The sequence below is a fragment of the Typopeltis vanoorti genome, chromosome 20, assembly GCF_054136105.1.
Source record: "Typopeltis vanoorti isolate ZY-2024b chromosome 20, IOZ_Tvanoo_1.0, whole genome shotgun sequence".
Taxonomy (NCBI): domain Eukaryota; kingdom Metazoa; phylum Arthropoda; class Arachnida; order Uropygi; family Thelyphonidae; genus Typopeltis; species Typopeltis vanoorti.
The window spans coordinates 14,107,846-14,121,952 of NC_143568.1; the positions used below are offsets into that span (position 1 = coordinate 14,107,846).

Below are 14,107 nucleotides of genomic sequence, written 5' to 3' on the forward strand. Positions count from 1 at the left end.
GAATGATTATTGTTGGAATTACTGAAACAGGTATTGAAATATTGTTGGATTTACTACTAAAGCAACGAAGGCTATGAGTCAGAATTTTTTTATGTTAATCATGTGTGTTCTTCGGATGGTTTGTGTGCTTTTATAGGAGAGAAAACTTCGAGTTTACAGAGAGAAACACCATCACACCCTCCGCATGGGACCGAGTAACTCATCCTTAGTCGAAAATCCTTTATAAACTGGGATCGACAAATATGTTTGTCCGCTGGCGAATAGATGCAGGTTGGACAAATAGAATATTTTTTTATTTAATAAAAAAAAAACTTTCTAAACAAAATATTTTTGACTTTAAGAAAATACAAAAGAATATGTTTAACATAAAGGACCCTTCTAGTACAGTAGTCCCCTCCCCTTATATGGGGAAGATACTTTCGAAGACACCCCGCTTATAGTACAGAACCCCCCCCCCCTATATATATTATGTTTTTTCCTATACATACATACCTACGATAAAGTTTGATTGTGGAGCCTTGACCCAGAAGCCTACCAGCAAAATTCCACTACGATAACCATTCCTGTTAGCGTAGTAAGTGCGGAAAGAAATTTTTCCAAGTTTAAACTGATTAAGTTTTATTTGCGAACAGCAGTGATCCAAGAAAGATTGGTTGGTCTAGCAACTATATCGATAGAGAGCAGACATAGATAATCACTTTTATTGTGCGATATCCCCATAGCGCAAGCATTTAATTAATATTATTATGTAATTGTTTTGCATTAAATGTTTCTCTTACAATAAAAACAAAATAAGCAATTGGAGATTTTCTCATATTTTTGTCTTATCATTGCGATATTTAATTGTTTGCCTCAAGGCATGATCTGATCTGGCGACCCTCCCAAGAAACGTACGCACTGCGAGAATGTCTGAAAATGGCACCAACGCCTTGCTAACGAATCAACAAACACAGCACGCATGCGCACTGTTGCGATCGCAGCGCTGCAGCGAAAATATTTAAAAAGGGAACTTAACTTTCTGGACGTCCCTCGTATAAGGATCACTGATATAGTGAGGAAGACAATCGTACAATTATTACAAGAGAGATCAGCTTATCTGAGAAGGTAGTCAGCCTGGAAACGTGATGATTATTTTTATAACAAAGCTATTTATAATCACACATTGAGTTTCACTGGAATGCGCTCATTGATCTCGATGTTATAATTAGGATTGTACTAGACTAGCGCATTACAATCTTCATTGTTAAATAGACGATTTGCCCTCGAAATGTTGGGAATGTTACAAAGAACAATCTGACTTGTGTTATGCTAAAAAAAGCGAAAATATTCGCCCAAACTCGAACAAATCTCACACTTTCATTGATCCACTGGCGTCAGTTAATTACTCTCGCTTAATTAAAATGCACACGCAGCATTGTCCTTTCATTAATTAAGAGAATGGGCCTTCTTGTTATCCTTACGGCAGACTCGCATTGACGAGACGACCGATTTTTCCTTCGCTCTGTGCACACTCTAGATGCGACGGTGTGTTCGCCGTTCTAAATACGACTTGGGAGGCGAGAGTTAACCGGCAAAGAAAGCAAATGCGAACGCGTTGACAGTTTAAATCCTCATTTCTTGAAGAGTTGCGTTGAAGTCATGAGACGTGTAATTAATAGGGCTGCAATTAAGGCCCAACACGGGAAGAACGAAACCCGAGGTGAGGATAATATTTCACTGCGGACACTCTATTGATTTTGATTTGCTTCTTCCCGTTTACGGTATTCTTGTCTTCTTAAGGCGGTTTTGTATTCAAGGATTACGATGAACAGATGATGCGCGTGCATTTTTCAATGCTCGACTAATGATGAATTTTGCAATGATGCCCAACTATTTCTTCTCTTGTGCTACTGTACGAGTTTCAGGGGAAAAAAACCCTCCACCTCCGTATGAGACCGGTTAACTCATCTTTAGTCAAAGAGCCCAGATAAAGGTCCCATGAACGGGAATCGAGCCGAGGTCTTTTCGACCAAATCCTATCCCAATGGCTTTAACAGGCCTTTAAGGCCCACAACTCTCCAAGCATACGGATCTACAGTTCCTAAATACAAACTTAATCTCTTACTAGGAGGGCTCAACCAGTCCTAAGGAACGGTTGAGGAACGCAAGGGGGATTCCCCCTTGCGTTCCTTCCCCCGCGTTCATCAACGAAGTTTCTCCGTCGAGATAAACTTATTCACTCACGCCAAATCTACTAATTCTAAGAATTGGATGAATAATAGTAATAAAAAGCCTCAAAGTTCTAGGCGGACAAGAATCAAGCCTGAAAATTACAATTTCTTCAGCTGGTCGGTCATGAAGTTTATTACAGGGTGTTGCAGACCCCCAAAACTGCACAAACGATGTTATAAATAAATGCCAATTATTTACAAATCATTACAGTTGTTTATTTGATATCACAGTCCCACACGGCCTGGTTGGCGGAGTGGTTAGCGTATCCGCTCTCCACCCAAAAGGCTGCGGGTTCGAATCCCGCCGTGTGCATGGATGATTGTGTGTGAAAATACTAGCAGTGGAGTAGATGGCGTTGGTGTAGATGATGGTAGTTGCGATTCGTTGTAGCTGGTGGATTGAATGGTGGAGACGGAAAGTTGTAGAGTAGATGCCCTCCCTCGATGAGTCTTTGGACTCCCTGAAGGTGTCAAGTAATAATAATATTATTATTATTTACTTTGGATGGTTTCTAAATAGCGCAGACACAAGAACAACTCAACATCTTCCCTTCATTGGAAATACGTTAGTTTGTTAAACACGGGTGGGGTCTTATCACATTTTGTTCCCTCCCCCACTTCTATGCAAACTGATATTCCTAATCTTGTCAAGAGAAGAACGAAGGCTTTTCACAATGGAAGATGAGTTCTCATACGGAGAAATCAAAGTGTCTTATTTCGAAGCTAAGTGATGCTCCGCATTGCAACTTTTCAGATGACGACCATAATTGCTGTGGTTAACGTGAAATCTGAAGAGGGCCCAAAGGAACTTGGAATCCTTTTTCTGGATGATTTCTGAACGCTAGAAATTTATGTTCTTTTTAAGAAAAGATGTTTTACGCATGGGATAGATAAATCGGAATCTCGGTTGTGTTCAGCTGGCTTCGAAAATTCGAATCTTCGCGTCTAGGAAGCGAACTTTTATTGAAGCTTTTTACAATTGGAGGCGAGTTAACCGGTCTCACGAAAGTGGAAGAGGGAACTTGGGTTTCATCCCACAAAAACACGCAAACCGGACAGAAGATCGTACAGAACCATACTATGATTATAGTATGGGATCCACATAAGTTTAAAATAGGAAGGAAATAAGAGAGAAAGAAAGGTAGATAAATTTCTATTCTCAATTCCTTCTGACTATGAAATTGTTTTTTATTTACTAAAATAAAGAGCCAAAAGGCTTCAATTTGGCGATGCAAAATTATATAAATGAAGTGGATATTAAACCCAACATAATTTCAAAGTCGAATATAGAAACTATATAAAGGTTTTAGCGAAAATTGACCAGAGAACTACTACGAGTTGCCATATGTAAAGGTAAGGCCGTCTCTAAAACTTCGGACGATCCCTAGGCCACTCAATCGTGGGCGAAAGACCGTCCATCTCAGCGTTGGCTCCACTCAGTGATGGCCTTCCACCCACCACCACCACCACCACCGAGCAGAACCGCTCATATTCCGAAGAAAAGCATTCACCGACAAAGCCCCTCAGCGGGCCATGCCGGAGAACACTTTCCCCGGAGACTCAAATTGCTCCCTTAAGGCAAAAATCTTAAGAGAGCGATTCAATCTCTCGAATCTCTGCGCCCCAGGGGATAACAGCAATAGCCGAACCTCAGTTAAACTTCATTGGTACAGCATTGCCACCCATTACCCTCCAAGGGTATTAATCTCCGCATCTCACGATGTTGCCCTACAAGAAACCGAAAAGGGCAAAACTCTCAATACTAAAGAATTGACAGTTGACATTTGTCTTTAGGGGTGAAGCAAGATGCTTTTCAAATTCCCCGCTATCTGTTGCGGTTACAGTGAGGGTAAAATTTATGAGCAGTTTGCTCACCCTGAATGGGCATGGAGATTATGCATCGCTATAGGAGGCTAATATAGCTTTTGGTCTTCTATATTTGAATACGCCCGTTGCCTCGTATGCTGCAGCTTGCTGAACCAAATCGTTGGGATGTGTGGACGTCTTTAGGAAAAACTTGGATGCTAGGGATTGTAGAAAAGAAAATATAGGGAATATTTGTGTCTCTATGGAATTGATTGTTTCTAACATACCACGGGGCGTTCAGAATCATTCTCAAGGACTTGTTCTGCACTCGTTGTATCTTGATAATGTTAGTATTAGAAGTGTGGCTCCAGGCCGGAGAGGAACACTAAAGTCCTTATAAGGACTGGCTTAAAGGGGCGAAGCAATAATGCTTTTCATCTTCCCCGTTATCTATAGAGGACAGTATAGGGATAAGGTGTTATTGAGCTATTAAAGCTCTGATCATGGCAGGAAGGTAACAGCAATAGCCGACCCTCAGTTACAACTTCATTAGCTACAGCATTGTCATCATTACCCTCCAAGGGTATTGGATTCAATGAATCAATCCATTCTCTCAAGAACACTAAAAGAAATCCTTATAAGGACTGGCTTAAAGGGGCGAAGCAAGAATGCTTTTCATATCCCCCGTTATCTGTAGAGGACAGTGTAGGATAAGGTGTTATTGAGCAATTAAAGCTCTGATCATGGCAGGAGGGTAACAGCAACAGCCGAACCTCAGTTAAAACTTCATTGGTACAGCATTGCCATCCATTACCCTCCAAGGGTATTGTATTTCCGTAAGCGAATTCTTGCTCGGTGTGTAAAGTATTTACTAAAATAAAGAGCCAAAAGGCTGCATTTCGCGATACAAACTTATGTAAATGAAGTGTATATTAAATTCAATATTATTTCAGAGCCGAATACAAAAACTATAAAAGTTTCATGGGAAACTTCTTTGTTTTGTGAGTTTTTGCTCTCTTAGGTTTCTGACGAAAACAATAAGTTTGAAACAGCTGTCATACCTTTGAAACCCATCAAAATGGACCAGCAGGAGGCGAATATATGGACGCTTTGAGCGTTCGTGCTTCCTATAAGGTTTGGCTAGGGCAACTCGTAGTATGGCGAAAACGCAAGCTCTCTAGTCAATTTTCGCACTAAACTTTAATAGTTTCTGTATTCGGCTCTGAAATGATGTTGGATTTAATATCCACTTCATTTACATAATTTTGTGTCGCCAAAATGAAACCTTTCGGCTCTTTATTTTAATAAATACTTTACGCACCAACCGAGACTGTGAAGATTTCACTAACCAGTATCAGCCAGATATTTTGCTAATTAGCGAAAAGCACCTAAGACCCTCAGACAACCCTAAAATAAGGGGATATCTCCTATATAGAAGCGACAGGTTAATCTACAGAGGTGGTGGCACTGCCATCTTCATTAAAAATTACATCAAGCACCATTCTGTGAACAACCCCCCAACCACTAACCTTGAGAGAAAAGGCGTAGAAGTTTTCACCACCTCGGCTGCCAGACTTAAAATCTACTGAGCTTACAACCAACCCGTAAAAACTGTACTGCACACTGATCTAAATGCCATCTTAGGCACCAGAGAGCCCATCATCATCATTGCTGGGGATTTGAAATCCAAGCACCCTCCCTGGAATTATAGAACTGCCAACAAGAATGGCAACATCCTTTGCAACTACATAGAATCAAACTATGCTGTTGTGGCAGGCCCCACCGAACCAACTCATCTCAGTACGTTTGGCACTGCCGACATCCTGGATATAGCCTTCCTGCAAGATATTAAACTCCAATTACAGCTTAAAATCATTAAACGAGTTATCATCTGATCACAACCCAATACTACTACAGATAGGAAGACAAGAATATCTGTCTCCTCCCGCTCACTCCTATATATATAGTGGGAAAGATTGTCAGAAGTGCTCAGGGATAGTATTGGCCCTGTTCCTCACATAAGTACAAAAGAAGATGTAGAATCTGCAGTTACAAGCCTCACCCAACAAATTAACTCCGCTATAACGGTAGCCACCTTCTACAAATCTGTCCCCAAGCCCGGTTGTTTGCCCGAAGACATTATGAACTTTATCAGATAAAATAAACAGAGCCAGGAAAAGATTTCATAACACACATGCGCCACAAGATAAAACAATTCTAAACAGACTAATTGGGGCAGTGAGAGATACACTCAAGGCTCACAGAGACCAAGTGTGGGAAGAAAAGTTAGCCTCTATCTCAAGTACTGATCATTCTGTCTGGGGGACTACTAAGAAATATCAATAACAAAGGCAAATCTCTTCCCTCAATACTCTCTGACAAGGGCCTTGTATACCCTGATGCGGACAAGGCGGAGGCCATGGCAAGAAATTTGGAAGAGCAGTGCAAACCTGCATATGGAAATCTAGACTTCAATCACATATATAAAATTCACAGACATGTCAGGCACGTATTAAAACTCCCAGATACCAGTACTGACCACATTGTACCCACATCACCTAAAATATATAATATTATTAAAAATTTAAAGAACCAAAAAGCTCCTGGACCAGACGAAATTTCAAACAGGGTGATCAAGCTGATGCAAAGAAAAGCTATAGTGCACCTGATAATAAATGCAAAATTAAGATTTCTATTTTCCTTCCACTTGGAAACTGGCTGATGTAATCCCTATACATAATCGAGACAAGGACCCACACCTACCTCAAAATTATCGTCCAATCAGTCTTATCTCCAACCTGGGTAAGGTTGCGGAGGAGGTCATCCTCCCACGACTCCAAGCCTCAGTAAATGAACTAAACATCCTTTCTAAAGAACAGTTCGGCTTTCGGCAACACCATAGTACTGCCCAGCAAATCCACAGAATTGTGGAATACATCAACACCAGCTATAACTGGCGCCAGTGCACAGGAGCTGTCTTTCTTGACCTATCCAAAGCATTTGACAAAATCTGGCATTTCAGACTCTTACACAAACTTATCTCAGTCGGTATCTCACTGAAAATGGTACATTTAATAAGATCCTATCTTCAAAACAGAACCATGCAAGTTAAGGTCAATGGTACTACCTCATCTTAGCCCATATCTTCGCCGGAGTACTGCAGGGATTGCTACTGGCTCCATTGCTGTTCTCTATATACATGCTAGATATCCCGGACAACCCAATGTCATCCATCACGGGCTATATGCGGATGATACAGCATTGTTAGCCAGATCTCATCGACCACACTTCATTATTAGAAAGCTTCAAGAAAACCTTCCAAAATTAGAGAGATGGTTCTCTGAATGGAAACTAGAAGTGAATCCACAGAAAAGCTCAGACATTCTCTTCACGAAAAGGTCGATATCACCTAGGAGATGTTTTACTATTTAATACTAAAATCCCTTGGCAGACAGAAACAAAATACCTTGGCGTAAAACATTAACTTTTAACCATCACATCAAGGCTACGTGTGCAAAGGCAACAAAGCCATCGCCCAGATCTACCCCTTAATTAACAGGGGTAGATCTGGCTAAACGTCAGAATCAAACTGCTTTTATACCAGCTGATGATTCGTCCTATACTCACGCCTCTCCAGCCTGGAGCCACACCTCTACTACAAATATTACCAAACTGCAACGTGTGCAAAACAAGTGCTTGCGAATGATTCTAAACGCCCCCATGGTTCGCCAGAAACAATCAACTTCATCGAGATACAAATGTTCCTTATATTTTCTCTTTCCTACAGTCTTTAGCAGCAAAGCTCTTCTGAAAGACATCCATACCCCCCCCCCCCCCCAACGATCTGATTCGGCAAGCTGTGACATACGAGACAACAGATATATTCAAATATAAAAGACCAAAAGCCATTTTCATTTCCTGTAGCGATGCATCATCTCCATGCCCATCCAGGGCGAGCAAACTGCTCATAAAATTTTACCCTCATTGTAGCCGTAACAGATAGCGGGGAATACGAAAAGCTTATTGCTTTACCCCCTAAAGTTATTAATGCCATTTCCTTAGTACTCAGAGTTTTTGATCTCTTAGGTTTCTTGTAGGATAGCTCGCAGTATGGAGGTTTCACAGTTTACTGTCAATACATCTCAGTTTGCCGGATCAAAAGACGAAATTACACGTGCTATTATCTACACAAACTATACACAAACTATTATCAGCAAAGATGCATCTTCCTCTTCTTCGTTTAAAAGAATTGTCATTTGCACAGTGAAATTATGAAATTTTACATGATGTGTGTACGTGTGAAGGACTTGGTTTTTTTTTATCGTCCCCCAGAACAGCAAACCGGCCCCGTGAACACACACGGATTATAGTCATGAATACGTCCCAGCCATATGTCGGTCCTAAGCCCGGATGAAATTGAGCGGGTTTGGGAAAGCAATGGTGAACTACCCTGTAAAAATCTCGCCAAGAATACTTTGTGGGCAATGCCTACGAAGTCACCTACTGTCGGAAACGACTGAAAGGGAAAATCAGATCAGATCTTCAAATCAAGATCAGACTGCGTGCAGGAAAAAGAAAATAAAAAAACGTTTGGCTTCTGCATCGACGGCTGTTTGAAAAGCAACCACGACAAAGCGTGTGAGAAATATGGAATCCCAATTTTTAATTCCTATCAACACCTTTTTAAGATTCTCTTGTATTTCTTCATTATTCTGTATAATGATCTTAAGAATAATAATAATGCATCCGTTTCAGTTAGTTTGGATGAAGGGTATTATAAGAATATTTCAGCGATGGTATGGCTGAAAACAAAATAAAAGTCACGGCAAAGAATTCGTGGTTCTTCCATTCTGAGTTTTTTCTTCTGTCTCTCTCCCTCTCTCTCTGTTTTTCTTCAGCAACGGAAAAGTATGAATCAACTTGCACAAAGTACCCATCCGACTTTTTGCTGTTCTTGGGTCCATCGGACTCCGTAAATATGAAGGGTTCAATGATACCATTGATTCGGCAATGAACACATGATGCGATGGCATATACAGGGTGGTTCAAAATTGCACGTACAAACTTTGAGGGGAGGTAGAGAACATCAAAATCAACCCTATTCACATAGGAAAGCATGACCGGAAACGCCACCGGAAGGTACTAACAGGGACACGAAGATACAGACATAACACAAGGCAGTAAGTAGTGTAAAAAACTTTATTAGGCGTAACTGAACAATTCAATAGTAATTGGATACATAATATGGTAAACGAGGTGCATGTCTGCCATCTCAGCGTTCGTAAAACGACGCATGTTCTTCGTACGACGTCGAAAGCTTGAATGAGGAAGCCCCAATTGCTCACCTGGAGCGTTGGCGAACAGCGCCACCTATCACTTTCGGGTGACGTTTCAAGTCATGCTTTCCTATGTGAATAGGGTTGATTTTGATGTTCTCTACCTCCTCTCAAAGTTCGTACGTGGAAGTTTGAACCACCCTGTATATTTGGATTAATGCCGAGTCTATGAATTTGGAATATTAAACCACATTTCACCGCGTGCATCTCAGGTCTGGATTTATGTCTTTCTAGATCCTATTATCTTCATCTAAGGAAGATAACCCTACCCTAATATAAGCAAAAACATCTGCAGTCAGTAAGGTTCTAGCCCAGTGGTTCTTAACCTTTTCAAAGTCACGGAACACTTTTGATTATAAGAAAAATTTGGGGAACACCAAAAGTATTAGAGCAATAAAAATATGCATGGACTTGCCTTTTATAAAAACGAACTTATTTTAATGCGATACTTGAGCTTGTCGACTTTTGCAGATTTCAGCAATATCAGGTCTAATATGTGATGTATTCTCATCCAGTGGTGTAGCTAGAGCTTATGCCGCCCGGGGCGGTCCCTGAGCTCGCTGTCCCTTCCAATACACACCAAAAATACTACAAGAAGTCAAAACGACGTATAGGGAAATAAATTAAAACATTATGTTTATTTTTGAAGTAAAACTCTAATTTCAACATTCTGAAAGTTATTTTTCTTGATTAGCGAAATCGTCGATGACATTTTCGAAGTCTATTTCATAGTCATGTAGGTAATTCTTAATCAATTTTATTTAGAAAAACTCTCACAACTAGCAATATTTAACAGTAATTGTGAATTGAAATTCACAATTTCACAATTTGGAAATGAGTTCTCGAGACTGTATTTTAAAATTAACTGCAAAAGTTCAAAAAGGTTTCAAGTGTCGCCTGGGCGCGGACATCCCCCGTCCGTCCCTCCCTAGCTACGCTTCTGCCCTCATCTCTTTGTCTATATTAGTAAGTCTCACAATTTTTACTTTTTATGTTGGTTAATGTTGAGAAACCGAGTTCACACAAATATGATATTGAAAACTAACAAAATTTTCAAGCCCCTTGTGGAGAGAACTGGGAAAAAAGTTCAAAATCAAAGCAACAACAAACAAAAGCAAAGAAGAAAAGATAATAAAACTAATAGAGAGAGAGAGAGAGAGAGAGAGAGAGATACAGATGACAGCAAAACTTCACTTCTTGCACGAACAAATGACGTCATCGATTGCATTCCCTTTTAATAAAAGCATCTTCTAAGTAACCATCTCCGAAAGCAGGAGGTGGAAATCTGTATCAAGCACTCGCCTCTTTTCGACACCTGCTGCTGCTTTCCACTTTCTTTTAGCACTCCCCCCCATTGTCATTAGTTTAACTATAGCACACGACTCAGAAACATTAGCGATGTCTCAACAACCTCACCTGATACTCGCATTGGAGCGACTAACGAAAAGATATTAACCTTTGACCTATCACGTATTTGCTCGGATGGTATTACAAGTTGGAAAGGCCTACCGCACAGAAACGAAGGTTTTGGTAGCACCTGGTGGATGTAGGTACTGACGCAGTAACCAGGACTAATCATTGCGACCTTGATTACAATGCACATCATTGATTGACGGCAACGCAAGTAATGGCAAATACAGTCAAGCATGGAATGACAATATAAATCGCTTTGTTGGTTCTCCTTTCATTAATATAACTTTTTTTTAACCGTTATTTTGAGTAAATATAATATGAAAATGATCAGCATTCAAATAACTCTTACCGGACCCACTTGTGCGACGAACTACGTCATCCACGCTGATAGACTGCCTTCGAGACTCCAGTCGTAAAGAAGGAGGTCTGTGCGGATATCCAGCACTCTGGTCCATGCTGTATTGTTGAAAGGCTAAGCTGTAATGAAAATTAATTCAAATGAATAGTTTTCCCTCGATTAAACATATTGTGTAAATTAACTTGGACTTGATTTTCAACAAAAGATTGTGGCTTACTTGTCACAAGAAGGAATTGACAATTTCTCTAGTTTCAATTTATTCTTCTGGTTTTTGGCAACATGTTCCAACATATCTTGTAATAATTCGACCAGGCTGGTGAACTATATTTAAATAAAAAAAAAAAAAGGAAATGTCAGAATAGACACAGGTTTGTTAATATTTCAAGCAGATACAAAAAAGCAAAGGGACGAAATAAATATAAATAAATAAAGACATACATAAAGACATACACATTTATGAGAGCATAAAAATAGAAAAGAATGGCGATGGCAGAATATAGAAATGGCAAATACAGATTTACTTAGCCCCTAAGCTTTCCTCTATTTTCCTTGATTTATTTTTAATATTTTCATAAGTTTATGGTGTCATCTGATGTTGTAAATATTATACAGTATTTCTTAATTATTCCGTCATAAATGTATTAAAATTATCCATTTTATTAATACAAAAAAATAATAAAAAACACACAAAATAACCTAAAAAAAAAGAACCACGTAACGAGAAATATATCACTCATATAACTAAATATGATACGGATAAAATAAACAAAGAAAAACTCTAAAGAAGATAAAATTAAAATGGAATTTCTTTCAAAAAAATGAGAGAATTTTAAAACAAGAAAATTTATGAAATTAAAAAAAAAAAAAAGTGAACTTCTAAAGCGCTTTGGTAAAAATAAAAATTAAATACAGTATATTGCATGGTTATTTATATATTTCAGATATAAAGACACTTTTTTTATATAAAAATAAATACCTAAATGTAAAACACCGGCTTTTTATGGAGCAAAATTTATAATACCAAGTGATAAAAATAAAAAATTAATCTATTCCACAGTTATTTACATATTTTATAACAGAAAGCGAGAAAGCTGAATACAGTATATACATACATATTTTTTTTTATCGTTTTACCACAAGACATAAGGTGTTTGCATTGTCATTTTTGTGCGCATGCGTGCAGTGTCAGTCGATGGGAGTAAAAAAAAATTATTGTTTTTAAGCAATCTAGCCAGCGATTCCTGTAAAGCAAGCACTTTGACATTTCAAACAAGATATACTTAATAATAAATATATAAAGTAGTGACACATTAAACTTCTTTTTCAAATTTATGATAATTTTGAAAAATGATTGAATATATTTTTAATAAATTTTGAATTTTGTTCTTATACCTTTAATTTTTTCCCTTAATATTATATAAAATAAATTACATAGATGAAAGTTTCTTATGGTGCGTAATGGCGGTTGCCAAGTGTTTATATATGTGATCAGTGATTTAAATAGTTGTTATGATTTTCTAAAGAAAAGTTTATTTTGTAAAATATTTGCTACTGATGCTGGTAGATCGATTTGATCTACGGGATATTTATTTATATTTATATTATATATTATATATAGAGGTAAGTGTTCTTCATTCTGTGAAACATTTACTACCTTTGCTGGTAGATCGACTTGATCTACGGGATATTTACATTGGGCTCTAGGTCCCACTTCTCAAACTTTATTTTAATAGAGTTGTTGCCTTCTGTTAATCATGACAAAACCTCTCAATGAAGGCATATTTGAAGAAGTTTACAAAGAATTCCTAAGATTAGGAAAACTTTTGAGTGACAACTGGCCAGGGAAAGTAAAGCTCTTAGATACATTCCCCCCCTACAGCAGTCACAGAAGATAGGATGGATGATTCTAATGAAGGAAGTATGTTGACTGAACCAGAATCAAGTCACTCCACGAATACAGAGAATGCTGCATCTCAGGATAATACTCCGCAGTTTGTGGAAACCAACACAGAATTTCAAACAGTCAAAAAGAAAAGGAAAATCTCCTCTACTGCAGATACACCCAAAACAGTGGAGATAGAACAACATAATGTAATTAAAGAAAGGGTACCCCCAGTCGTCCTAAGGGCCAAGGAGCACTGGACGTCCGTTGCATCCACACTGAAATCTTCAGATATCACCTTCATTAAAGCCACAAACACAGAAGAAGGGATTCGCATACAACCTAAAACATCATCAGATTACAGAAAAATGACCAAACTTCTAGACAACAACAACTTGCCATATCACACTTTTGCACTCAACAGTGAAAAAAATTTAAAAGTAGTGTTAAGGGGAGTAACTGAAACATTACAAATAGAAGACCTCACTGCAGACCTCCAACTTAAGGGATTTAGCCCAATTAAAGTCAGCCGAATGCGGAGGGCTGATAAAACACCCTATCCCCTAATTCTAGTGGAAATAAGCAAAGACCAAAATCATATATACAATCTCCAAACCATCTGTGATCTAGTCATAAAAGTTGAGGCATTGAAACACAAATCAACTACAACCCAGTGCCATAGATGCCAGAAGATTGGGCATGCCCAACGATGCTGCAAGGCTGAATTTCGTTGCGTTAAATGTGGTGGTAAACATGCATCAAATGAATGCCATAAACCTCGTACACTTCCAGCAAAGTGTGCAAACTGCGGAGGACCACACCCTGCAAACTATAGAGGCTGTATAGCATTTCCTCAAAACCAAAAATTACAACTCAAAACCAGTAAACCTCTTCAAGAACAAGCGTCTTCCCATCAAACCATAGTCTCCACAACGGATGGAAGGTCGTATGCTGAAGTTACAAGATCAACCTTCCAAAAAGACCCAAAACCAAAGCAGTCACAGCAAACCAACAAACCTATCCTACTGAACATAACAAGCCACTTAGGTGAAATGCTTGCTGAACTCCAACAAACCAACCCAACTCAAGAAGCCAAAGATAT

The 14,107-nt window shown here is 38.8% G+C and overlaps 1 protein-coding gene across 1 annotated transcript in view; it reads right to left on the reverse strand.

The window, feature by feature from the left end:
• Positions 1 to 14,107, reverse strand: part of LOC150095248 (SCY1-like protein 2) — a 146,768-nt gene that overhangs the window by 9,189 nt on the left and 123,472 nt on the right. The window contains exons 13-14 of the mRNA XM_090410630.1: positions 11,341 to 11,444; positions 11,115 to 11,242 (exon numbers count right to left, since the gene is read on the reverse strand). Coding sequence (XP_090266756.1) covers positions 11,115 to 11,242; positions 11,341 to 11,444 — 232 coding nt within the window. The remainder of the gene's footprint in view (positions 1 to 11,114; positions 11,243 to 11,340; positions 11,445 to 14,107) is intronic.